The sequence below is a fragment of the Mesoplodon densirostris genome, chromosome 2 (assembly GCF_025265405.1).
Source record: "Mesoplodon densirostris isolate mMesDen1 chromosome 2, mMesDen1 primary haplotype, whole genome shotgun sequence".
Classification (NCBI taxonomy): domain Eukaryota; kingdom Metazoa; phylum Chordata; class Mammalia; order Artiodactyla; family Ziphiidae; genus Mesoplodon; species Mesoplodon densirostris.
This window is the reverse complement of record NC_082662.1, coordinates 165,042,532-165,069,658: the sequence shown is the minus strand read 5'-3', so window position 1 is coordinate 165,069,658 and position 27,127 is coordinate 165,042,532. Positions and strand designations below refer to the sequence as shown.

The window sequence follows — 27,127 nt, the reverse complement described above, 5'->3', positions numbered from 1 at the left end:
TTCCCAGCTTGGCTGGGAAGTTCTGATACATCCACCATATTCACTAGACATTGCATCTTTGGATTTCCATTTATTTCAGTCTTCACAAAATTCTCTTAATGGAAATTTCCATTCCCTGTTAGACTGTAAAAGATACCTGGAACAGTTCTTTGCTCAAAAAGATTAAAAGTTTTGGGAAGATGGAAGTATGAAGTTGCCTGAAAAATGGCTGAAGGTAGTGGAACAAAAGGGTGAATATGTTGTTCAATAAAGTTCTTGGTGAAAATGAAAAATGTGTCTTTTATTTTTACTTAAAAACCAAAGGCACTTTTTGGCCAACCCAATAAATGGAGAGTGAGGGGGAAGGGAACTGATTTCTCAGTTCCTTCCTGTGTCTGATGTGATAGGTGCTTTCACATATGTTCTTTCATTTCTTCACACAATCTTGTGAGGTAAGTATCATTCCCACTTGCCAACGAGGAAACTGAAGCTCAAGAGTGACTTCCCTAATGTATCAGAGCTTTGAGTGGCAAACCCAGTATTTTGAACTCTCCTATCAGCATTACTTAATGAAAAAAGTAGAGAAATTAGTACTACTACAAGATGCTTTTTCCAGAATCAACCGAGATGATGTTCACAAATACCTTTTCCAAACTAAAACATGTTAAACAAGTAAGGTACTAATTATGAGGATGCCATAATAAGTAAAACAGATATCCAGTTTCTATCATTTGAGCATAATGCCTTGAATAAAGTGTCCAGTGGACTAGAGATCATTGATAGGCATTTAAATCTTAATGTTTTACATTGATGTACCTTTTTAAAAATAGTGAGCATTTAGCTGTTGTATTGGCAGGTGGCTATGTTGAGTCCATATCATTTGTATAATTCAATATTCATAGTGCACAAACACATCACAGGATGTGTTTTGTAACAAAAGACAAAAATAAGGCATGGTCCCTGCTCAGCAGGCTTACAGTCTGAAAGGCCTTAAGATACAGGGGATATAACTATAGGGAGAGAAAACTTTATCTTAAAAAAACGTTTTTGCATGAAAAATTTCCAAGCCTTTGGTGATAATCAATGAAATGCCTTAATGAAGCAGGTTTTGGAATGGGAATTAAAGAGAATGTACCCATTTGGATACTGTGAGAGAAGACTGATTTGGTTTCTAGGGTATAATGAACAAGTGATTCTCAACTGATGGCAAGAAGATGCTTCCCTGGGTATCAGAATATTTGGGGTTGGAACAAAAAAGCTATGATTTTTCAAAACAAGATGGTACCTTATGCCTTTGATTCAATTTCATTTACTTAAAAAAATCCATTTAACACTGAAGGGAATGTAGGTCTTTTTGGTTTCTAAATGGGAGAATGTTTTAAAAAAGTAAGAGGTACCAAGATGAAGACCAAGAAAAATAAACAGTACAATGTGGTGTTAGAAGAAAATTGGAAAAACAGAAATGAAAGGGAAGAGTCAAAGGTAAAGATCACAAAGCAATGGAAGAATTAACAGGATGACTCTGGGTTAGTTAGTAAGGTCAGGTGAGGGGAAAGGCTTACTCTGAAATTTGTCTCAGTCGAAACAACTAAAAGATTTAAAGAAGTTAATCCAAAGCTCCTAATACAGCAAAAGATAAAAACAATTTTGATTAAAAAGGAAAAATAGGGCCTCCCTGGTGGCGCAGTGGTTGAGAGTCCGCCTGCCGATGCAGGGGATACGGGTTCGTGCCCCGATCTGGGAGGATCCCATATGCCGCAGAGCGGCTGGGCCCGTGAGCCATGGCCACTGGGCCTGCGCGTCCGGAGCCTGTGCTCCGCAACGGGGGAGGCCACAACAGTGAGAGGCCCGCATACCGCAAAAAGAAAAAAAAAAAAAAAAAAAAAAGGAAAAATATACTGTAAAATATTTATTTAATAAATAAGTTTATAATCTATACAGAATTGAATAAAAAGTACAACAAATTATTTTCACTTCTTTACAAAACTGCATACAGTACAACTTGCAAATTGGGTTCAGCATTCTACAAATAGGGCCACACACCAAGATGTAAACTTATTATTGTCTTAAATAAGTAAAGGCTCTGTGTACCACAAACTTTGAATTAAATTCCAGGGAAATACTGCTTTAGTATTGATTGTACCACAGTCTATTTTATTTAAAAAATTAAATAAAATTCCTCAAATACCACTTTTCTACTTGTTTCTGAGTAAACAATTCCCTATGTAGCAAAATAAAACACAACAAAGACAAAATATAAAATTAGAGGCTATTTATGATATCACTTCCTCTTCCCTTACTTAGCTAGTGTTCTTTTCCTTTCCCTTATTCAGAAAGGAAGGTGAGTGGAAAATGACTTATTCTTACCCTTATTCATTTGCTTCTAGAATTCCTGCTTACATAAATGAATATGTCAGTTTTGGAATCTTGACACTATTATTCAGTGTTTACCTATGTCGCTCTAAAAAAGTTAACCTATTTTTTTTTTAAGATTAGGCAACAAAATTGGCTTCAAAATAGTTACATCTCACATAGGCTAGCAGCCACTTGGTAGACTAACTTCCCAATTAAATGTGCACAGAATAACATTTTTTTCAAGTAACCTGGAAACGGAATCAATAGCAATTCTTATTTTAAGCAGATATTCAAGATGATCCACCTTTAGAAACAAAGGCAGATTTAATGTACAAAATGCAGGAACTAAGTCTATCCTAGTTCCTGTCCCACCAAAATAATTAATAAGAGGCTCAGTTTGTGAAAAAGACCTTGGAATAATCCAACTCTTAATGACATCTTTATCTTGAATAAGAAGAATAAATAATATGAAAGCTATAAATGGAGATGAAGTTATTTAAAAGAAGACTTTTCCATTTTACTTTGGAGATAAAAGGGAATGCAAATACAAAATGGATTATATACTCCAATAAAGTTGTAAAAAAAAATGGGTTAGTTGTATCTTTAGCCCATTTAGTAACTTTTCATCATAGAATTAATAGTCCTTCATACTGAAGAATAAAAGACAAGCAAACCTGCCTTAAGTTTTCTGATTAGGTCACTTAGATTTTTAGCAGGCCTCAAAACTTGCCTTATTATTTAACTAAATTAGCTTCTCTGGGAAGCATATGAATAATGTAAAAATGAAAAATCCACACAAATACATAATTGTCAAGATGGGAATTGAGAATATCTACACAATGAATTTTTTAAAATAAATTAGAAACGACACATATTCCTTATAAAACACCAAACCAGAGCACATATTGTCAGTGATAGGAACAACTTTCATCTGTAGAAACACAAATGCACATGAGTAACACAGAAATAAGAATTAAGTTGAACAGAGGCAGGTGCTGTTAGAACATATTTCTGTTCTGACCTGTAACATCTGTGGCCCCTGTGAAGCCCTGGTCCTACCAGGCCAAGCATCTGGCTAATCTGATACAAAAGTACTTGACCTATGAAACACCAGACTCACTTGCTAGCAAGTATACATCACCATGTGCTGTTTGATTGCTCTTGATTACTTGGTTTTCAAAAGCAAGCTCACTTTCAAATCAGAGGAAAGTCATTCTTATATTGGCTCTCGTAAATAATCCATGAAGTACACTTCACTTCTGAACAGTATTCTATTACTCTAGGAGGACAAGGTATAGTCAATTGGCTGCTTTGAAGCCATGAAATGCACACTCATAAATATGTGTCTACACTTAAAAAAATTAAATACATCCAGGCACAGCTGCTGTGCAGAGTTCTTGTGATATGAAGCTCATTAGCAGTGTGTTATGAAGTGGTCACTTGAGAACTTGATTCTGGATCTTCCGGCTTTCTGTATTTCTTCAAAATATTGACTGCACCATTAGACAGGAAAACCACAGCAATAAGTGCAAAATAACCAGCGTAGATGAAGAACTAAAGAGGGGGAAAGAATAATTTATAGAATTATCAATTAGAAGGTAAGCTCTTGGGCTTCCCTGGTGGCGCAGTGGTTGGGAGTCCGCCTGCCGCTGCAGAGGACGCGGGTTCGTGCCCCGGTCTGGGAAGATCCCACATGCCGCGGAGCGGCTGGGCCCGTGAGCCGTGGCCGCTGAGCCTGCGCGTCCGGAGCCTGTGCTCCACAACGGGAGAGGCCACAACAGTGAGAGGCCCACGTACCGCAAAAAAAAAAAAAAAAAAAAAAAAAAGAAGGTAAGCTCTTTTATTACATATATGTGAACAGACTCTATAAAGGTATATTCAGTTTCTCTATAAAACTTCAAAAAAAAACACTGTGTGCTTAAACAATGTGCCTGGCACTGAGGATACAAAGGGCAGCACAGCATGGTGATACTGAAGGCTGACCCTTGGGTGCAAATCCCGACTTCCCCCTTACTAGCTGTATGACCTGGATTGAGACTCAGTCTCTGAGCCTCAACTTAATTTGCAAAACATTTTGTAATTCATAATATTTCCTAATGGCAGAGTTGTTGGGAAAGGATGAGATTATGTATGCAAATGTTTATTAGCACAATGCTAATGCTGTTAATACTATTGTTTTTATTTTTGTTGCTGTTATAACTGAATCCTGGTCTCTACCCTCAAGCTGATGTGATTAACAGGCCAAATTCTGAATATCAAGACCTCTACTCTTGCCCAGAAGAGGGCAGTAGAAGGTCAATTATCAATATATTCCATTATAAGATTACTTTGTATAAGAATCTTCTCTAAGCCAATTTTTAAAAAAATTTTATTTATTTTTTGGCTGTGTTGGATCTTCATTGCTGCATGCGGGCTTTCTCTAGTTGCGGCAAGTGGGGGCTACTTTTCATTGCGGTGCGTGGGCTTCTCATTGTGGTGGCTTCTCTTGTTACGGAGCACAGGCTCTAGGCACATGGGCTTCAGTAGATGTGGCACACAGGCTCAGTAGTTGTAGCTCGCGGGCTCTAGAGCACAGGCTCAGTAGTTGTGGTGCATGGGCTTAGCTGCTCTGTGGCATGTGGGATCTTCCTGGACCAGGAATTGAACCCGTGTCCCCTGCATTGGCAGGTGGATTCTTAACTACTGCGACACCAGGGAAGTCCCTCCGAGCCAATTTTTTAATGTAACTATGCTGTTTATCAATATCATCATCATTTTTCTTCTTAAAATAACTTACTAACTACTGGTAAGCTAACCCTCTGAGCCAGGTCCTTTAAAATTCTGATTCATTTTCCTATAGGCAACTCGTTAATTAATCATGGCAGTTACAAGTTTCAGCACAGCCCACAAAATTCTATTATTCCATACGTTTAAACCTACCACTTCTATAGCAAGATGACAAGCACCTAGTTACTCTTCTACCCTCCATCCCAAATGAAAGTATCTAACCCTTGAGAGGTCTTCTCAAGGTTTTTATTGCAGGTAGTAACTGGGAAACACTTAAGTAATTCTTACTTAAAAGAGAGTAGTAAGCTCCCATTCCTCTGCTCTATCCACCCCCTCTCCCATCCTTTTTTGAGGCAGCATGATGCAGTGGGAGATGCCTAAGCTTTGGAGTCAGATGCTGGTTTGAATCCTGGTTCTGCCATACTATTATTGATCTGTGACCTTAAACAACACAACATCTCTCAGACTCATTTTCTTGCCGTCTAATCCTGATAACAACGCTGCACAATTCTATATAAAGCACCCGGCACATAGAAAGCACTCAATGCACATTACCTATTTCTCTTTTAGATCTCCTCAGTAGAAACAAAGCTAATTACTGCTAACATGTTAGGTCTTTGTATGCTAAGAAAACTAATATGTAAGGAAGGAAGGAATAATGGAGATGGAATCATTTGGGCTGAGATGAGGTAGGGTAGGCACTTTTTTATTCAATTGCCCATTTTGCTGAAGTACAGAACAAGCCCTACCTACAGCTCACAATGCATGAAAGCATATACAACTGTACAATTCCTGAGTGAATAAAATTATTCACACTGTCTCTGAGTGTTTGTGCAGGTGTTTTCTCAATAGGTCATATGTTAAGAATCATAATGCTATTCATTAACAGGAAGTCATTACCTTGGTATTTGGGTGAGGGATGTTTTAAATAAAGAAGGAGGAGACTTAGAGAGCTTTGAGGTGAAGCATGGCATCTCAAACATGAGATGCAGTATTCCAGGCACAGAATTAAAAATGGAGGGAAATAATGGATGAGGAAGCAGAAGGGCTTGGCCTGGAAGGAACCAATATTACCTCTCAGCTCCACCAGGCTGGTTAATGACACACAGAAATGTTCTAGGGCCTCATCAAAAAGATGATGGTCCCAACACCCTCCTGGTGGAAAAGAACTAAGGATGGGGGATGACTGAAGGAAAGAGAGAACACTTTTACTTTTTATTTGTATCTGTCTATATTGTTTGAATTTGTTTCCATGGAGCATGCTCCACTTCTGTTACCCTGATCAACTCATAACATCTTCAGTACCAAAACAGAGATTTTACCTGAGTGGTAATTTCCAAGCCAAGGCCACTGGCATCTACCACAATTAGAGTGAGCAGAGTCTGCAGTGCCAGAGCAATGAAGGTATTTACACCAAACACTAGGGCGTAGCGCTCCATGCTGAGGTTTGCAGCAATCTGAAAACTTAAAAAATAAATAAAAAGAATGCATAGACAAGAATTACTTCCAGGATAGTGTGAAGAGTAGCCCATACTTTCTACTGTCAATTCCCTTCCCAACCAAGTGAAGAATATTTTGTTGCTAAATGATGTAAACCTCATGCAAACATCTGAAAACAGCAGGAACATTTAAACAAGGAAATAAAGAACCTTGCCTAAATGCTTCCTCAGGAGAAAAACTGGCAATGCACATATAATGCTTCCTCCCATTTGCCTCTTTTAACCAGAAAATTTAATTTGTAAAGAAACCAAAAAGCTAATCCTGTCATCTCTTCCTAATGGTCCTTTGAATCAAAATACATACGTTGCTATAGTGATGAGTAACATGTAGATGATTCTGAAGACAACGTAGGATGCGTAGCACACCCAAATGTTACCCACGGTGTTCATGATGTACACTGCAGCAGCAATCAGGAGAGAAAACAGAGACAATGTCAATTCTCCCCAAGTGGACCAGGATATTTTTATGTAACCAACTGCAAACACAGCAACAGCACCTACAAAACAAAAAGAGAAAATCTGTCATTTTGCTACACAAATACTATTTCAATAAATTAAAAATTCATCTTAGATTATTACATTTTAAGATCTTTTAACTTGTAAACAGGGTAGCTCAAGATTATGGAGGGCCTTGAAAGACAGGCAGAGAATTTTGGACTTGATGGAATAAATAGTATGGAGCCATGGAGAGATGATGAGAGACCTAACTAGGGCAGCTGGTAATGAGATGGAAGAGGAGGATACAGAGCCCGGGATGCTGCTAAGGAAAAACTACTGAGGCGGACACACAGGCGAGAATCAAAAAGAACCACTGCGTGTAGCTTGGCAATATGGCAGGATGGCTCATCTCTCTTCCCAACTGAGGGGCAGTTTATTATGTGGTAAAATGATGATGATTACGATAACGATAGCTAAAATGTATGGAGTGCTTTCTAAGTGCCAGCCACAGTTTTAAGTGTTTACAGAAATCATATAAAGTTTTCCAAAACCTTCTGAGGTGGGTCAACAAATTAGAAAGGGACAACAGAATAAAATGGCCAAAGACACAGGCTCTGAGTTCAAACCTCGACTTTACCACTTACCATCTATATAATCTTGGCCAAGTGATTAACCTATCTGTCCACAGCTTCCTTAACTGTAAACTGGGGATAATAATTACACCTATCTTAGGAATTCTGTGAGGACTGAGTGAACATACATAACGTCTTTAGAGCAGCGCTTGGCACACATAAACAATTTATTTGCTACTGTTGTTATAAAGTATTGCAGAGGTTACTCCAGGTTTTTCAACAAGTGGCAGAAGAACCCAGTAAATCAGAGATAATGGAAACCTGGATAAGAAGACAATTTAGAGGACCATTATATTAGGTTTCCCAAAGGTTAAAAGAATTTAAGTTTGTTAGTCATAGTCCTCCACCTCATGTGCAATTCTAAATTGTCCTCCTAAATTATAAAATCAGAGCTCAAAATAAGTAATCCATTCTTTGGGGTTACTTCAAACTTGGGAGGGGAGAGAAAATCTGATTATGGTTGACTTCACTACCAGAGGAATCTCCCCCTCCCAAGCTGCCCTACCACCCTGCACTGCTTACCCAGTAAGGTTGAAACGGCCTCCACGCCACCGTTATAGATGGCAGCATGACGAGAAGGCATCACCTGCTCCCACAGGCCCTGTGCATAGTTCACGACTTGAAAATAGCCGCAGGTGGAGAGGGCCCACCACACGGACCAGCAGAGCAGAGGGCGAGAAGAGTAGCACACCAGGAAATCATTCCACAGGACCTTCAGCACAAGGAGACGGTCTGGCTTGGATTCCTACACAGAAAAAGGGAAGAAGCCAACTGTACGGAAAGCAATTGTATAGACTCAATTTTCTATTCAACAGACTTTTTTCTTGTTCCTTGTGAAAACCAATTGCTTATTTCATATACGTCTGTGTGTGTGTGTGTGTGTGTATGTATAAACTTCTTAGCAATTACATTTATCCCCTCTGGGGGAAAAAACACATTCTTATATAATTTTTGCTTTGAATGCTCTATAAACATTAGTACATCCAGCAAATGATATACTGTTTACAAAATGAAGGTAGAAAGATGGTCAGAGATCGCGTACGTTAGCCAAAGGGAGATGACATTCCATATCTCCCCATGCAGTGGCAAGCAACATTAAGAATAAGCAATAATTTGGGCTTCCCTGGTGGCGCAGTGGTTAAGAATCCACGTTCCAATGCAGGGGACACGGGTTCAAGCCCTGTTCCGGGAAGATCCCACATGCTGCAGAACAACTAAGCCCGTGCGCCACAACTACTGAGCCTGCACTCTAGAGCCCGTGAGCCACAACTAGTGAAGCCCATGCGCCTAGAGCCCGTGCTCCGCAACAAGAGAAGCCACCGCAATGAAGCGTAGCTCCCGCTCACCGCAACTAGAGAAAGCCCACAAGCCCAATGCAACCAAACAAACAAAAAAAAGAGCGCAATAATTAGCAACCCTAGTATATCACTGTTCAGGTAGAATCCATGGATGAGAACCTATCAGATTCACTGAAAGATAATGGTTAAGACAGAAATCTTAGAAAGAAATAAATCAAAATATTAGCAGTTCTCTCTGACTGATGGGGTAATCAGTGATTTTAATTTTCCTCCTTATGCTTTTTCTGTTACCCAGTATTTATGGGAAATATTATTATTACAATGAAGTAATAAAGCTACTATGCATGTAACTGAGTGAATCTAAACATTACTATGTACCATCATCCCTAGTCTATGCCAAGAAGTCAATATGAGATTCCAGACATCCTGTGAAATAGCTATCAAAGGTTGCCATAATTCCGGAGCCTTGCTCAGAGCATAGGAAATTTTACTTTTGCAACTAACATGGGAAGGCAAAATGAGAGAATCCAAAGGGACCAAGAGGAAGCTAACTGTGAATTAGCATATAAGAGCCAGGATGTGTGACAGGAGCCATGTTACAGATTATTAACACCAATGGCAGCAGCATGATTCAACCCGCTTGCTGGCTGGAACCCATATCTTGCACATGAGAACATCCAGATGTAAAATGACTACTCCCACCTGCTGTCAGCCCTTTCTCCTTTATTTTTAAAAACTGAGGTATAGGGCTTCCCTGGTGGCGCAGTGGTTGAGAGTCCGCCTGCCAATGCAGAGGACACGGGTTCGTGCCCCGGTCCGGGAAGCTCCCACATGCCGCGGAGCGGCTGGGCCCGTGAGCCATGGCCGCTGAGCCTGCGCGTCCAGAGCCTGTGCTCCGCAACGGGAGAGACCACAACAGTGACAGGCCCAAGTACCATAAAAAAAAAAAAAAAAAAAAAAACCAAAAACAAAAACTGAGGTATAATTGACCTTTAACTTTATATTAGCTTTAGGTGTATAACATAATGATTTTATATTTGTACACAATGTGAAATGATCACCACAATAAGCCTAGTCAATATCTGTCACCAGTTATAATTTTTTTTCCTGTGATGAGTTTTAAGATCTACTCTCTTAGCAACTTTCAAATATGCAATATGGCATTACTAATTATAGTCACCATGCTGTACATTACATCCCCAAGACTTATTTACAACTGCGAGTTGTACCTTTTGACTCCCCTTTACCCATTATGCTACCCCCTACCTGCTTCCTCTGGCAACTAGCAGTCTGTTCTCTGTATCTATGAGCTTGGTGTTTTTGTTTTGTTTTTAGTTTCCACATACAAATGAGATCATGCAATATTTGTCTTTCTCTGTCTGACTTACTTCCCTTAGTATAATGCCCTCCAAGTCCATCCACATTGTTGCAAATGGCAAGACTTCATTCGCTTTTTAATGGCTGAATAGTGTTCCAGTGTGTATATAAACGTGTCCATATACCACATTTTCTTTATCCATTCATCCACTGATGGACCCTTAGGTTGTTTCCATATCTTAGCTATTGTAAATAATGCTGCAGTGAATTGGTGGGTGCCTGTATTTTGAGTTAGTGTTTCCATTTTCTTTGGATTTATACCTAGAAGTAGAATTCTTGAATCATGTGGTAGTCTGATTTTTTTAAAATTTATTTATTTAATTATTTTTGGCTGCGTCAGGTCTTCGTTGCTGCATGAGGGCTTTCCCTAGTTGCGGCGAGCGGGGATTAGTCTTCATTGTGGTGCGCAGGCTTCTCATTGTGGTGGCTTCTCTTGTTGAGGAGCATGGGCTCTAGGCACACAGGCTTCGTTAGTTGTGGCGTGTGGGCTCAGTAGTTGTGGTGCACGGGCTTAGTTGCTCCGTGGCATGAGGGATCTTCCTGGACCAGGGATCAAACCCATGTTCCCTGTACTGGCAGGCCGATTCTTAACCACCGCACCACCAGGGAAGTCCCTGATTTTTAATTTTTTGAGGAACCTCCACCACTGTTTTCCAGTGACTGCAACAATTTACATTCCCACCAATAGTGCACGAGGGTTCACTTTTCTCCACATCCTCACCAACACTTATTTCTTATCTTTTTGATAATAGTCATTCTAACAGGTGTGAGGTGATATCTCATTCTGGTTTTGAGTTGCATTCCCCTGATGATTAGCAACACTGAGCATCTTTACATGTACCTGTTGGCCGTCTGAATGTCTTCTTGGGAAAAATGTCTATTCAGATCTTCTGCGCATTTTTAAATTGGATTCTTTTTTTGCTATTGAGTTGTATGAGTTCATTTTATAATTTGGATATTAACCCCTCATCAGACACATGATTTGCAGATATTTTCTCCCATTCAGTAGGTTGCCTTTTCATTTTGTTGATGTTTTTCTTTGTTGTATAGAAGCTTTTTAGTTTGACCTTGTCCCACTTATTTTTGCTTTTGGTGTCAAATTAAAAAACACATTGCCAAGACAGATGTCAAGGAGCTTACCACGTATGTTTTCTTCTAAAGTGTTTTATGATTTCAGGTCTTACATTCAAGTCTTTAATCCATTTTACGTTAATTTCTGTGCAGCCCCTTCTCCTTTAAATAGAACCTTTTAATAGGTATAGTTAGGTGTTTATAATACCAAGTTAAATGCTACTCTTTTCTTAGCTCAGTTATATGCAGAGGGAGATTTGTCTATCATCAAGCCAATAGCTAGGATGGAAACTTGAGAATAAGTTTGCTTCTTTTATTGTGTTGTTGAAGGACACGATCCTAATTCTTGCTATAAACAATGAACATTTTTTTCATGATGAAAGGAAGACTATCATTATTTTCTCAGATATTGATATTTCATTACCCAAAACATAGTAAAAACATATACAATGAGCCTTAACCAATGGGGACAAATATAGTACATCTGGTTTCAAGGAAAAGGAGCCAAAATATGTATCATGGAAGAACTGGTGTTTGAGACAGGCTTTGGGAGATAGATAAGATTCAAATAGAGAAACAAGAGCAACATTCAGAACAAAGGATACAAGAACAACAGCACAGAAGAAGGCGCTTTCAAGGTGTACTTAAGAATCTGCAATGATAAAGTTCTCTTCCAACATAAAAGGCTTCTGGGACACTCTGTCCTGCTCTGGCCTGCTGTGCACTTATCTTGTTCCAAGCATACTCATTCTTGCCTTTGCCTGGTATCTCGTAGAGCCCTAGTTCATAAGCCCTAGTTCAGGGGCATTGGAAACCTTTTAAGAGTTGGCACAGAGACCTGCCTTTGCCTACTCTTTTTCAGGGGAGATAACACCTATCTGAGCTTCAAGGGCATTAAGCTGCAAAAGGTAGGGGGTCCAGCCATATACGGCTACACACTCCCTCCCCTCCATCCCAACTCAGACATATCTGTTGGCAGGGGTCCAACTGGAGATATCCAGAGGGAAAGGCTGTGACCACAAATGAGAAAAAAATGGGGAGGGTCAAAAGACAAGACTCTGTCCTTCACACAAGTCTTTCTGATTCTGGCTTTTAGTGCTCAGGGCCAGCCTGGTGAGAAAGGCAGAATACCGCCCAACACAAACCTCCCCACCCCCCGTCATTTTCACCATTATGGTTTCAATTCTTTGGATTCTGAAGGCTATTCTGACATGAAAAGAAAGAAAGATCAGTCTTGAATTAACACTGAGTAAAAAACCATAAAGTTATAAACCTACATGTAGATTATAATTTCATTTACTATAAAATCTGTACAAACAGTGATATTTAGAAAGGGCACTAAAATATTAACAGTGGTAATCTTTGCACCCAGCAGTTCAGATTGACTTCTTTTTATGTAGTTTTCTGTATTGTTTACTTAAAAAATTAAGTATGAATCTTTAAAAAAAAAATCAGTAGAGCTCCAGTTCCCTCACCTGTAAAATGGAGATGGTGATACCTATATCATAGAGTTTTAATAATAGTAGTTTTAATAAGAATGAGATAATGAATACAAGATTTTTGGCACAGTGTCTGGTACCCAGGTCAAAATAAATGGGAGCTGAGATGATGAATCAGCAGCATACTTGTCTACACTCAGATGAGAAAAATTTCTGAATCTTAGGCTTTTTACAGTAAAATGGAAATTAATGCTTACTTCAACAGGTTATTGCAAGAACTAGATAAGTGTTATTCAGTATGTAGCAAGTGCTCAATAAATGTTGGTTTCCCTTATATTCTATTTACCACGACTCATTAACATAATCAACAAATAGTTCCTGAGTGCCCATACAATGTGTCTGGCAATGTTCTAGACACAGGTGATACAGCAGGAAAGTCCCTGCCCTTATGAAATGAACACTGGAGTAAGAGAGACAGATGATAAACACACACATACAAGAGAGCTTATAGTAGGAATAATACTATGAAGAAAGTAAAAAGGGTAATGGGATAGCAAGTGACTTTGGAATGGAGTAATGATTGCTAAGAGTGTTAAATGGCTTTCTGAAAAGCTGATGTCCGAGCTGTGACCTGAGTGACATAAAGGAACCAGCCATGAAGATCAGGATGAAGGGCAGTCCTGACTGACACAATCTACGGATTTGAAGTTCTGAGGTGGGAACAAGCTTGATGTGTTTCAGCCCAATTAAGAGATAAGGTCAGGGCTTCCCTGGTGGTGCAGTGGTTGAGAGTCTGCCTGCCGATGCAGGGGACACGGGTTCGTGCCCTGGTCCGGGAGGATCCCACATGCCGTGGAGCGGCTGGGCCCGTGAGCCATGGCCGCTGAGCCTGCGCGTCCGGAGCCTGTGCTCCGCGACGGGAGAGGCCACAGCAGTGAGAGGCCCGCGTACCGCAAAAAAAAAAAAAAAAAAAAAAAAAGAGAGATAAGGTCAGAGAAGTTGGCAAGCAGCCAAACTGTATGGGGTTTTATAGGCCATGATGAGAATTTTGCATTTTCTTCTACATACAATAGGAAAATGTAGGGGGAGGGGATAATTAGGGTTTAATGCCTAGACTATGAAGATTTAAGTCAAGGGCTGATAATTTCAATTAAATTACTTCTATGTATCCCTACATATATGGGGGACTGGAGAGGAAAGGAGAAGTTGTTCATGGTATGCCTGGGAAACAGAAGAAAAAAGAGAGTACCTTCACATCAATCAGCTCACAAAACTCAGGATTCTAGAGTCAAGTAAAGCTTAGTGATCATCTGATTTAACACTCTCTACATTTAGGGGTAGCCTAACTCAGTTAAAGAAAAAGAATTTGTGGGATTTCCCTGGTGGTCCAGCAGTTAAGACTCCGCACTTCCATTGCAGTGGGCACAGGTTCCATCCCTGGTCGGGGGAACTAAGATACCGCATGCCACGCGGTGTGACCAAAAAGTAAAAAAAAAAAAAGAAAAGAAAAAGAGAAAAAAAAAAGAAAAAGAACTTGTGATGGAATTAGTACCAGACTCTCATAACTCTTCATAAGGCCCAGAATACCTTCAACAAATTCAAAGGAAAAATGAGAAATTATTTACAGCCTCACAAATAAAGATCTACAGTGAAGATACAAAGCTGTTCTTGATTATTCATATCTAATGATAAAGATAATAATAGAAATTACCATGTATTGATTACCTACTTATGTATACTAATTTGAAAACTCTACATGGCTTTATTTAATACTTGAAATACCCCTATGAGGTAGGTATATGAATGAGGGAACTAAAAGTTGCAAAGAATTAAGAAACTGGCCCAAGATCACCCTGCTGGTAAGTACTAGTACTGGGGACTGCCTCCCTTCTTCAAAATCTGCTATACTCTGCTCTATAAATGATATTGAGTACAAGATAAAAACATTTATTTTGCTGCTGTCTGTGTTTTATGGAACTCAAACACACACACACACACACACACACACACACACACACAGAATGCTTCCTAATAGTAAGGGGTGTCAGTCTACAAATAAAAGTATAGTTATATTAACAGATATTTATTAAGCATTAGTCTCATGTCAAGCCCTGTGCTAAAGAGTTGGTTTAATTTACGTCATTTCTAATGGATAAGCAACTTAAAAAAAATCATGTCCAACTATATGCCAAGCACAAAATGAGTCCAGTTGCCTGTTTGGGAAAGAAAATCACTGGCTTTGGCAGCTCCTCCTCCTGCAATGTCAGCACCCTCTGCCCCAAAGCAGTAGGACTCGTTCTGAAAATCAACTTACAAATACTCTAAGGTAACTTGTGGACTGGGCTATCACTTTGACTTCTACCTCATTTTCCCTCTTTTTAAGTCAAGATAAAACCACCCACTGACCTAGAACTCTTCTTTACCGTAATTACCACGATTATCATTTATGGTTCATTGATGGGCTTTGTCAACTTAAGATGGCACTGTGATCTCCAATATCCACATTCTAATTTTCCTTCAAGCTTGTCAAAGAAAAGCAAGCAGTATTTTAGGGCTGTACAGCTGCCAAGCCGCACTGCTTGCCTGTCATGGTGTTGGTAGCTGAGCCAAGGAGATCATGAAACTGACTTGAATCCTAATTTTACCTCACCATGGCCAACATGATGGTTCTGACCATGTTGTTATCCCAGTGAAAGACTTCATGGATCAAGGTATAGATTGAAGTGGATTTCACATCTGCTCTAAAATTATGTTTAGGAGTACATGTGCGTAATTTTGCATGACTCACTAATGTTGGATCTGAATCCTTATCTCTAAAAGGAAAGGGTGATGTGATCTAAAGTCCCTTTAACATGCTCTGATTGTTATATGATTTGTGGTTAGAATCACTAGTAACTCTAAAAGTTTATAATTCTTCACCATATCAAGTACTGACATTTTGCATATCTATAAATAACAAATATCAAGGTGGTCTAGGACAGAGTTTTTTAAATTTTAGATTTCAACTCATTAGTTGGTAATACAATCAATTTAGTGGGCAGTGATCACATTACAAAAAATAAACGAAATGTGTCAGAATAAACCATTGTGTTGTAAAACTTTTGTTTCACGGATGACTTTGAGGGGTTCAAGACTTCAGTGGAGGAAATAACTGCAGATGTGGTGGAAATAGCAAAAAAAAACTAGAATTAGAAGTGAAACCTGAAGTTGTGACTGAATTGCTGCAATTTTATGATAAAACTTGAATGGATAAGCAGCTGCTTCCAATAGATGAGCAAAGAAAGTGGTTTCTTGAGATGGAATCTACTCCTGGTAAAGATGTTGTGAAGACTGTTGAAATGACAACCAAGAATTTAGCACATTACATAAACTTAGCTCATAAAGCAGGGTGTAAGAGGACTGACTCCAGTTTTCAAAGAAATTCTACTATGGGTAAAATGCTATCAAACAGCATTGATGCTGCAGAGAAATCACTCCTGAAGGAAGAGTCAATCGATGCGGCAAACTTCACTGCTGTCTTATTTTAAGACATTGCCACAGCATCCCCACCTTCAGCAACCACCACCCTGATCAGTCAGCAGCCAACAAGATCCTGGCAAGACCCTCCACCAGCAAAAAGATTACGACTCGCTGAAGGCCCAGATGATGGTTGGCATTTTTTGGCAATTATGTATTTTTAAATTTAGGTATGTATATTATTTTGTACATAATGCTATTGCACACTTAATAGACTACAGTATAGTGCAAACATAACTTTTATATGCACTGGGAAACAAAAAAAATTGTGTGACTTGCTTTATTACAATATTTGCTTTACGTCAGCGGTCTGGAACTAAACCCACAATATCCTTGAGGTATGCCTGTATCACACATAGTTTTCAGCACAGATGAGGAAGATAACTTCCTATCCTTACATACTTTGGACTTCAATTCAGAAACTGGAAGTAGATATTCATCATTTATTGGAATCATTTCACCTATTCATTTAGAAAATTTTTTCTAGAGCTTCCTTTACATACCAAGTTCTGAGGATAGAAAGACGAAGAAGAGACAGACATTGCTGTGGCTTCTAAGACATCTCCAACATGAGCAATATAATGTTGTGCCAGTCTTGGAGGTCATTTACTCCAGAGGAAAATGTATTTGTCATCCCTAATATAAATCGACGTTATATTGAATGAATGAATGAATGAACCAATGAAGCAACTCAAGATAAAACCAGAATCCAAATGAATTGAGGGGCTTTCCTGTCTGTTTTTTCACCATTGGTCTAGCCCCAGAGTAGCAACCACCAGGCATTTCAGGTTCTGCTTACCTGTCCCTCCATGGGTGGCTCCTCTGTATTCAGAGGGATTTTTGATTCAATGTCTTCCCACTGCGGAAGGTGGTTAGAAGCTGAGGTATCAGTAGCAATGCCACCATTGTGTACCTTGACGTCATTTGCTCCCCGGCAGAAGGGAGGAACGTGGTGAAAGAAAAGACTCTTCTGTGGCATAGGCAGAAACCAGGCTACAGCGAAAGCCACAGAAACACAGGTAAGAGAGATGACATTCAGGCTGAATAGGGACCAGCCTGCCACTGAGACGAGGATCTGCCCTAGGACAGAGCCCACTGTGAAGCCCACCAAGGTGGCACTTCGACAGTAACTGGTGACTTTCTGGTACATGCTCAGGTCTACCACACTGTAGATGTAGGAGTAATAGGCAATTTCAGTGGCGGTGCCGATGCCATAGAAGAATTCCAAGAACTGAATGGCCAGCAGTCCCTGGGCATAGAGCAGCATGAACCACGTAACAATAAGGCTGAGTCCCTGCAGCAGAACAACAGGTTTATAACGGAGGAAGTCTGTGGCAAGGAACACAGGAAACAACAGCACCAGGTAAGAGTAAGTCCATACTGGATATATTTCATTGAAGACCTGGTAGAAAAAAGATAAAATCCCGTTAGTGATCTCAAAGGACCTGGAACATTCGTAACAATTTATTCTTATAAAACAATCTACCAGTACCTCAAAGATCTCATTTTTATCAACCAAAGAAATCTTGACAACAATTCTGATAATTGTTTGGAATATACTTCTCCGTTTCCACCCCATCGTCTTTTTCCTAATAAAATCTTCCCTATTCATCAAAGCCTAGTTCAACGCCTTCCTCATCCTGGAAGACTTTGCTGCAGCTGATAGTGTTTGTATCCCAACACCCAAAAAGCTCTCCTGATACTGCTTTGTATGTGTCAGTCTCCTCAGTTACCTCATGGCACTGCTTCTTAACCATGGCTACACATCTCCCAAGGAGCTTTTAAAAATGTGGATGCCTTGCCGCACGCATTTTTTAGAAACCTCCCGGGAGATTTTATTATGAGCCAGAGTTGAGAACCATTGCTTTATAGGTTCTTTCAGGGTGGACTTGACTTTTCATTTGCACAACCTAATAGCTCGCACACTGTTTGGAAGATACTTGGCTCAATAAATGCTTTGGAAACAAATAAATGTTTTGGAATCATTGTCAGTTCTTACTTCTAGCCACAGAACAGGGAGCCATGATCCTACTGTTCGATTAGGTTTCTCTGATTTCAAGTTTCATTTCTTTGGGGAAACATGAATAGATAAAGAAGGTAAATCTGTCCTACAGTCTTAACAGAGTAACTATCTGTGGATGGTAGCATTATAAGCAACTCTTGTCCTTCTTTTTGTATGTCTATAATATGAAAAAAAATGGAAGGTTTTTTTTTTCCATTAATTTTTCATTGGAAGATAGTAGAAATAATATTTAAACCACAAAGACCCCAGCTGGAATTTCTGTTCCATCATTTGCCGTATGATTTTAAGCAAGTTTTTTTTTAGTTCCTTTTAGCCTTAATCTCCATTATCAGTAAAAGAGAAGTAAAGCCTATGCCACAGGGTTGTTTCTTGCAAGGACTAAATGAGAGAGTACATGTAAATCACTTACTCTTTTTTCATAGGTTTAAAGACTTAAGGACTGAAGCTGAAACACAGACCACTTGGGACAATACAAATTAAATTAACTGAACTGTCGTCCCCATTCTTCAAATAACAATCATTGTAGGAGAATTTTCCCTCTTTTTACACCTACCCCATAGCCTAGTAAGTTCCTGGGGGTTTAAGTAAGTCAGTTTTATAAGTGATCATTTCAAAGTTTGGATCAGTGGCCCCAGTTTTTAAGTGCGTTCTGAAAGGTAGTCTTACTAACAGTCCAAATACTTTGTGATGGAGCAATCTAAACCTCGGGTTTGACTTACTTTTTAACTCTCGTGTATACCTCAGTTCACCCAACTAATTGTTTTAAGGTTTTAGAGGAACAATAAAGTAAAAATTTTATTTTTAGTAAATTATTATAAAATATTTGCCAATGCAGAGAACAACTGTAAAAGGAAAACATAATCTGAAATACATTCCAGACTTGATTTCTGACTGGCTGAGTATCAAAAGTGATTTGTCTAATAGCCTCGCCTTCATGAATTCTGGTCTAATTTGTGTTTGCAAATCATCTAGCAACCTCCATTTACCAGGAAACTTTCTTGTGCCTGAATGTGTGCGTGAAAGAATAATCGAGAACTGTAGAAATGATTCTTATTCACAAGTGTGTAAGTTTTATCAAATGAGGAACAAAGTGCACTCGGCTGACATAACACAGGGTCAGAGACTTCTCAGTAGAAAACCAAAGGGGATAAGGGCAACCTTGAGATGAAAGCCATTAAGAGTGAAGGCTTCCCTACAGACTTTTCACAGGTGTGCTCCATTAGCAACTTCCCCCTCCTTTTTTGCCTATAGTTTTATTCAGTCTCCTACAGTTTTCTTAAGTGTGAAACTGCCTCCTCTGTTTGACTCTGCATATTTCTTCACCTTCACATTTTCCCCAACATAATACTACAAAGCTGTTAGCCACCACACCTTCCCTTTAAAAATACCTTCCTTCCATACCCCGTCTTCTTTGTTCTCCACCACACCCCTTGGGACTTTCCCTGAGTCTTCACCCCAGTAATACTGTCTGCACTTAGACATGTTATATACCCTTCAATACTAGTTGTCCCCAAACGATTAACTGTGACATTTTCGTTATATAAACCTCATCCTTTCAATGATCAATTTAAAGTGTTTATGCTTATGAGTCTAATTCCACTCCTAATACAAAAACCACAGTTTACATAATGAAGATAAGGAAAAGCAATGCCAAGTCGAAACTAAAATAAAGGCAAGCAGGGGAAAAAGACCAGATATGTTCTCTTTAACTTATTCTCAATGAGAAATCTGAATTTACTCCTAGGAGAGACATCAACCCAAGAGGACTGTCCCTCCCACAGCATTATCAGCATTATAATAGTACATCTCTACTGACACCACACACTATGCTAATCACCTCACCTATATGACCTCAGTTAATCCAAACAACGCTAAGTGGTAGATGCTTTTATCACCTCTATCTTACAACCAAGGAAACTAGGCCTTACGTGAATTGCCCGAAGTTATCCCAGCTGGTCGCCGGCAGAGGGAGTAACTGCACCTAGATATTCTGAATCCACCACCCTAAAATGCCCCCATTTCTTCAATCAGAAAACTATTGTTGATCATCTACTATGTTCCAGGCTTACTTCTAATGCCATTAAGCAGCTTTTTCAACCTGCGTAGGGGTGCTTTTATGGGGCTTTCATGAAGAGAGAAGACCAGACAATATGCAGAGCTTAGCCACTGTGTCTCCAAAAGTCTCCAGAAGATCCCTTCTCTCTCAATGCCTCCAAGGAGAAGCTGTCACACCAGGAAATGCTTCTTTGATGGATACTCTGAATCCCGAAGGGAAACTTCCTACATGCAAAAATGTACAGGTTACGGACTCTTATTGGCCACACCTGGACGATACCTTCTTATCTCAGGTAAAAATCTGCCTTTTGAGCAAAGGGAACTGATATTATTCTAAGGTGCCTTTCACAGTTCTTTGGATCAGAGCTTGTTTGTGCTTTCTTCTGAGACACAGAAAGTCAAGGGAAAACAGCTGTTCAGTTTTAAGCTCTAATTCAGATTTACACTTTATTTTAGAATCACATTTCAATTAGACAACTAGTTAGTAAGCACTTATTTGCACAACACTGTTTTCAGACTGTATGGAGATGACAAAAACAAAAAAAGAATAAAATGAAGCCTTAGTTCTCCAGGAGTTCTGAACCTAGTGAAGAGCACATACACATAAATTATTGACAAGGGAGTTAGGAAATATGGGGGGTTGCTCCCTTGAGATGGACCTTGAAGGATGAGAAAGTTAGATGCACTGGATTTACGGCTATAAAATTAACGTGGATGGAGCTTGGGCATGTAGAAGGCAAGGGGAAGAAGGATGTGGTGGGAGATAAGGGTGTTAAGGAGATAAGAGCCAAATTCTGTAAGGCTCTGAATATTAGGCAGAATGGTTTTAAATTTAATGTCTTAAAAATATCAAAGAAAGGTAGTGAATGTCAAATCCCATGCTGAAAAAGATGAAAGGATAGGGCTTCCCTGGTGGCGCGGTGGCTGAGAGTCCGCCTGCCGATGCAGGGGACACGGGCTCGTGCCCCGGTCCGGAGGATCCCACATGCCGCGGAGCGGCTGGGCCTGTGAGCCATGGCCGCTGAGCCTGCGCGTCCGGAGCCTGTGCTCCGCAACGGGAGAGGCCACAACAGTGAGAGGCCCGCGTGCCGCAAAAAAAAAAAATCAAAGACAGGTAGTGAATGTCAAATCCCATGCTGAAAAAGATGAAAGGATAAAAAATTTTTGGTGATAAAGAGTTCTATTTTATTAAAAGTTTGGCTTTCAACTACTGAAATACAAATTTTAACCTGTTTAAAATTTATAAAGTGATACAGGTTAATGGTTTTCCTGAAATCTAAGAAAAAAAATCCTTTGAGAGTGGAAAGAGGAAATTCTGACCTTTTTTTCCTCCTTTTGTCTTTGGCCTAGGTTAACAACAGCTCTATCTAAGATGACTGCTCTTGGACCTTCTAAAGTCTCCTGAGGGAAATACAAAATTCAACACAAATAGACTGACCATGATTTGGCATTTGCTTTGCCTAAAAATCATGTAATATTAAATAAATAAATAACTGTACCTTGGTGAAAACAAGCAGTCAGAAAGGAGAACAAGTTGTCCTATTTATTTCAGTTATTAGAGATTTAAAAAAAACCTAGGGTTCCAGAGAGGGTGGACAGAGCCATACTGTGCACGACCATCAGAATCGGTCACGATTCTGAGTCCTCAGAGACAAACGACATCCCTTTCCAGACTTCTGGATTTTTCTTCAAACCCTGCCCTCTTCCTCATCTAATTTGCAGTAACAGAAATGTGCTATGTTTTTGTTACACATTCAGCAAATGTTTCCTGGGCCTGGCATCTCTGCTTTATTGCTATACGCCTCGAACATATTTCACTCACTTAGGTAGCTTTCTGATAAGACAGGACACATGAGGCACATCACACAACAATTCTGCCCAGGGCACTTGTACAAAACAGTTCGGCTTTCAAATATCAACAATGGGAGCATGTTTCTCTCCCCGTGTGCTTCTCTTTCAGGCAAGGTGCACAAACTGTGCAGATCACGTGGCAGTTCACATGAAATTTTAATTGTTAGCAGCTCACAGACAGTATCATTTCTGCTTCAGTGGCTACACTTCAGATTTGGTGTTTGCTGTGGGTCTGCAGAATCATTCTCTCTTGTATTTACTGAAGTAATTTTCTTCTCGGAGAATCATTCTGTTCACAAGAGTTGGCCCTTTCCACTTTATTATTGTTTTTAACCAATACTATAATTCAAATAGGTAATGAGTAACTCTTACAGTTCCTTGTGGAGTGGTCCATAAGACTGAGAAGTAGATCTGAAGTTGGGTAAAAGTCAGTGCCACTTGCTAGGGGTGAGATAATGTGGGAAACTCAAATGAAATCCTCAACCAAGAGTTCAACCCCTTCCCTGTTAAGTGCCCTTGAAAATGGAGGAGCAATGCAACAACAAACTGGATTATGAGTAATTACATCCTGCTCTGACCTGTTATGCAGGGATACTCAAAACAGGTGACTACTAACCACAGGGGAGAGAGTAAGGTTTAAATGGGAGGAGTACTTCACAGCAGCTGGGGCAGGAAGGCAGGGTGGGAGGAGAAGCAGACATAAGAAAAAAGGAACAGCCAGCAACTGCCCACTCAGCTTTCACCCTTCTGTTCCAGAAAGGAATACCAGACCTCAGCTTTCTTGCTTTGTAGTGTTCAAGGAAGAGGATGCTGAATCTGCTTTATTTGGGTTTTGTGGTAGCAGCTTGAGTTTAAGTCCTTTTTCAGTTAATATAATGTCTTTCTTTTTCAAAAAACTGGTGTTGAAGTTGACCATACACTTTAAAGAGTTAAACACATTTTTAAAGTACACAATGCACTTCAAGTACTTTACTTATAAATCCTCCTGGGGAAGTCAATCAGCAAAAAGTTCCTGATCACAGACTATGTACTCTTAATTATTCTCAATATCGCAGCAGAACAGAAAGGAGCAAAAGTAACATCCGTGAAGCAACAATTCACAACGCAAGAAAAACTATAATTAAATGCCAACTATGTGATACCATCTAAATATCTGCTTTTATCCCAGGAGGTGGGGTTGGGGGAGTGTGTGGAAAGCGCATTCTTGGACACAGTCTCGCCCAATCAAAAATCAAGACAAGATGATGGGTTCTTGTTGTCTTGTACAGTCCTTATATGAGCACATCCACCTCTCAAGGGTAAACAATGCAAAATAGGGAAAGGAAGAGGGTTTAGCAGGTAGAGGGAAGATCCTTTCAGAAAGCATAAGTTACTCAGCATCTGGTTCCTTACTTTCCGGCAGCAAATATTTATTTAAACCTTTACCATGTCCAAAGTACAACCTGCTGTTTTCCCTTTTTTTCTCCAAATATTCTCCTCCCCCCCCCCGCCCCCGTCCCCAAGCAGGAACTGCTGGATCAGTCGGAGCAGAGTGGGGCTAAGTTCCATTACAGCATCATCAGCAAATCGCCTGAAGCACACGTGCACTGGGGCTCCCGAACCGCGTTTCGAGCCTTTCACCTAAGACACGGCCTATCAATCCAACGCAGGACAGAAAAACAGCGTGAATTAAGGCAGCGCCCAGCACTGAGCCGCCTTCCAACTGGGAAAACTCAGCAATCTCTGCTCAGAATGGCTCCCGCGTCTCAAGCGCCTTTCTCACTCCTCCTTTCCTCAACTACATCCCCTCCGCCCGCCCTCACCTTTTCCCGCACATCTCGGCGTCCGCGCCCCGCGCCGGCCGAGCCACCTCCCGCCCGCCCCCCGCGCCTACCTCCCTCTCCGTCAGGTTCTTGTCGGGCCCCAGCAGGTACGGGGTCAAGAAGGGCTCGGACGGCCTGAGGCTGGCGAAGAAGCCGTAGGCGCACAGCAGCGCGGTGGGCACGAACCAGCACTCGCGCGGGACCCGAGCCGTGCGCAGGAGCATGGTGGCCGCCGCCGCCGCCGCCCGCCGTGTCACCGGGCCAGGCACATCCATCCGGGGAGCGAGGGGCGGGGACCCGGCCCGGCCCTTTCCTTCTCCTTTTCCTCCTCGGCCAACCGGAGTGAGGTTGAATCGCTGCCCCAGCGCGGGCACCTGCAATTGCGAGTGGCGCCTCCTCCCGGCAGGGCCAAGCAGTTCTGAGACAGCCGCCTCTGATCGCAATGACTCCCAGCCTTTCCAGATTGCTGGAGCCTCACATGTCGCCACCCGCCCGCTGAGCGGCAGAAAACCATTCACGCCCTAAGGCCCACCCTCCGCCACCTCCTCCCTGCTGAGAACCAATCACAGAGGACGCCGGGCATTGGCTTCTCTCCCATTGGTCGGTGGCTCACAAGATGCGAACCCGCGGCGGCGGTGGCGGCGGTACGCAAGAGCGCTGACGTACGCTGGCTCGGGCTGAGAGGACTTGAAGGACAGGTCAGAACGCGGCTGTTCTGGCGTGCGCTGCCCAGGGGGAGAGCCCTTCGCCCACGCTGGAGGTCAGCTAAGTCATCCCTCGTGCTGCAGCTCACCTGTCGGGAATGCTCCGCGTGGGCCTTATCCCCACCAAGAGAAACGCGCTGTTACACACAGTCATTTTCTGATTCTTAACCACGGCCCATTCAGATTTTCCTTCTCAAGTGGCCAGCTCCGGGCAAAAATTTACCCTTGGGACGGGGGAATGCTCTACCTTTCTTCCAGCAGCTTTCAGGTTTTAAATTGTATTCATTTGCAGTAAAAAGACATTAGAAGCCCGGGATCTAAGCGCTCCGAGGCGTTTACCAAGAGCCGGAGCGGGAAAAAGTGGATAAAACGCTGTGAAAAGAATGAACGAGCTAGTTGCTTAACAGAAGGATCGTAATGCAGTCCTAATGAAAGGGTTTTAGCTTTATGTCGTTACTTTTTGTAAGCGGGATACAAAGAAAGCAAACATAACATAACTGTAGATATAGGCCGTGTTTAAAACGTAAGGGGGAAATCCCGAGTCATTAAAGCAATCACGAAATATCATCGATCTCTTTATTAAAAAACCAAAACAGAGGTCTTGGCATAGTTTTCAAGGGCAAAGCATGGCAAGAATCCGCAGTGCTTTCTTTAATTTTTGTCTATAAACCTCTTTCTGCCTGACTCAGCCTGACTGTATCCCAATCCTTCCACTGCAGACCAGCTGCACCATTTAAAGCAATTTCCCCTGTGCAGTATTTGCAGACTAACAGATCCTACCAGAAGCTCACAGAAAACATTTTTGAACTCTATTTTGCTTTAATGTATGTTATGACCTATCTAGCTCAATTTTCTTCCTGGGTCAGCAAATGACACTTGTTGCAAAAAGGATACTTTTTGCAATCAGCCACACAACTCTACCAGATGGAATGACATACTAGTAAAGGGAAAGGAGATTTGTTTCTAAGACTGCACAAGTGAATGAACCAAAATATGTGAGTTGATTGATCGCTGAAGAAATGCAGTTGTTGGTATTTACATCTATCAGTGGGTCTCAAAGTGAGGTCCAGGAAGCCCAAAGGAACCTTGGGATCTTTTCAGAATTCCACGTGGTCAGACTACTTTCATAATACTACTAAGACTTTATTTCCTTTTGCACTGTAGAGACTACATGATATGTGATGACACTGTCACTCTAAAGACCAAGAGAAAGTGTGTGTGTATATTTTTGCATTTAAAAACTTTTCAGATTTATTTTCTAATATGGCAACTATGAGTAGGGATAACCCACAAAAATAAAGTCTTTAGGGTCCTCAATAACAGGTGTCTTGAAGCCAAAAAAGTAAGAACTTCTACAATATACAACTGTCTAGTCCTCTAAACTTCAGCCATGTTATCTACCTCTCATTATGACTACAGAGAGAACATCAGTGGTCCTCTTGGCAATTGCTTCCCTTCGCATTTATTGATACATTCAGTGCTTTAGTAGAAGAGAAGGAAAGAGAAAAACAAAAGAGTCCTCAGAAAGAGAAGCCCACTTATTAAGAACAGCTGTCCATCCCTCCCCTGAGTCTTGGAGACCTGAATTGTGTTCATCTGTAAATCATTGGTTCTGAAATTTTTCCTTGGTATTAATCATTTAGGCAATGTTGGGCATTAACAAATAACAATTGTTCTTGAATTAGGTAGAAACTTTTAAATTATTTTTCTCTAAGAGGTCATGGTAGAATTCTAAGAATGACCCCCAGTGAGCCTGCCCTTCTATAATCCCCACCCCTTTGAGTGTGGGGTGGCACCCCTGAATTTAATGAGACAATACAACTACTCGTTACATTGTATGGCCAACGTGAGATTATCCAGGTGGGCCCATTTAATCACACTAGCCCTTTTAAAGCAGAGAATTGTCTCCTGCTGGTGGCAGAGGAGGCAGGAAGAGATATTTGAAGGAGAAAGGTAGCCATGCTGTTGCTGGAGGGAGCTGTGTGCCAAGAATGTGGGTACCCTGTGGCAGTTGAGACTGACTCTTGGCTGACAGCCAGCAAGGAACTGGGGATTTCAGTCCTACAGTCACAAGGAACTGAATTCTGCTAAAAACCTAAACAAGCTTGGAAGTGGATTCTTCTTCAGAACCTCCAGATAAGAGCACAGCACAGCCAACACCTTAATTTCTGCCTGTCAACTTTAGAGAAACCACCCAAGCCCACCTGAACTTCTCATCTACAGAACTGTGAGTTAACTTGTTATAATTTTTTAAGCAGTTGAGTTTGTGGTAATTTGTTATACAGCAATAGGAAACTAATACAGAGGTAAATAGAATGTATT

The 27,127-nt window shown here is 40.8% G+C and overlaps 1 protein-coding gene across 1 annotated transcript; it reads right to left on the bottom strand.

Annotated features, from left to right (window-relative positions):
* Positions 1 to 1,938: 1,938 nt before the first annotated feature.
* On the bottom strand, positions 1,939 to 24,584 carry SLC19A2 (solute carrier family 19 member 2). Its single transcript, XM_060088589.1, has 6 exons — positions 24,173 to 24,584; positions 17,170 to 17,772; positions 8,192 to 8,414; positions 6,904 to 7,096; positions 6,423 to 6,564; positions 1,939 to 3,888 (listed from the first exon to the last, which is right to left on the bottom strand). The coding sequence occupies exons 1-6, from the start codon at positions 24,374 to 24,376 to the stop codon at positions 3,760 to 3,762; spliced, it is 1,494 nt and encodes a 497-aa protein (XP_059944572.1). The 5' UTR covers positions 24,377 to 24,584; the 3' UTR covers positions 1,939 to 3,759.
* Positions 24,585 to 27,127: the final 2,543 nt, after the last annotated feature.

Bases quoted from the DNA above. Each gene is read 5' to 3' on its own strand.
- SLC19A2 (XM_060088589.1), bottom strand. From the start codon at position 24,376: ATGGATGTGCCTGGCCCGGTGACACGGCGGGCGGCGGCGGCGGCGGCC. The intron at 8,415-17,169 runs GTAAGCAGAACC...TTTTCTGTGTAG, and splicing joins AGCCACCCATGGAGGGACAG to GAATCCAAGCCAGACCGTCT. The intron at 3,889-6,422 runs GTAAAATCTCTG...CCCCCTCTTTAG, and splicing joins GCTTGGAAATTACCACTCAG to TTCTTCATCTACGCTGGTTA.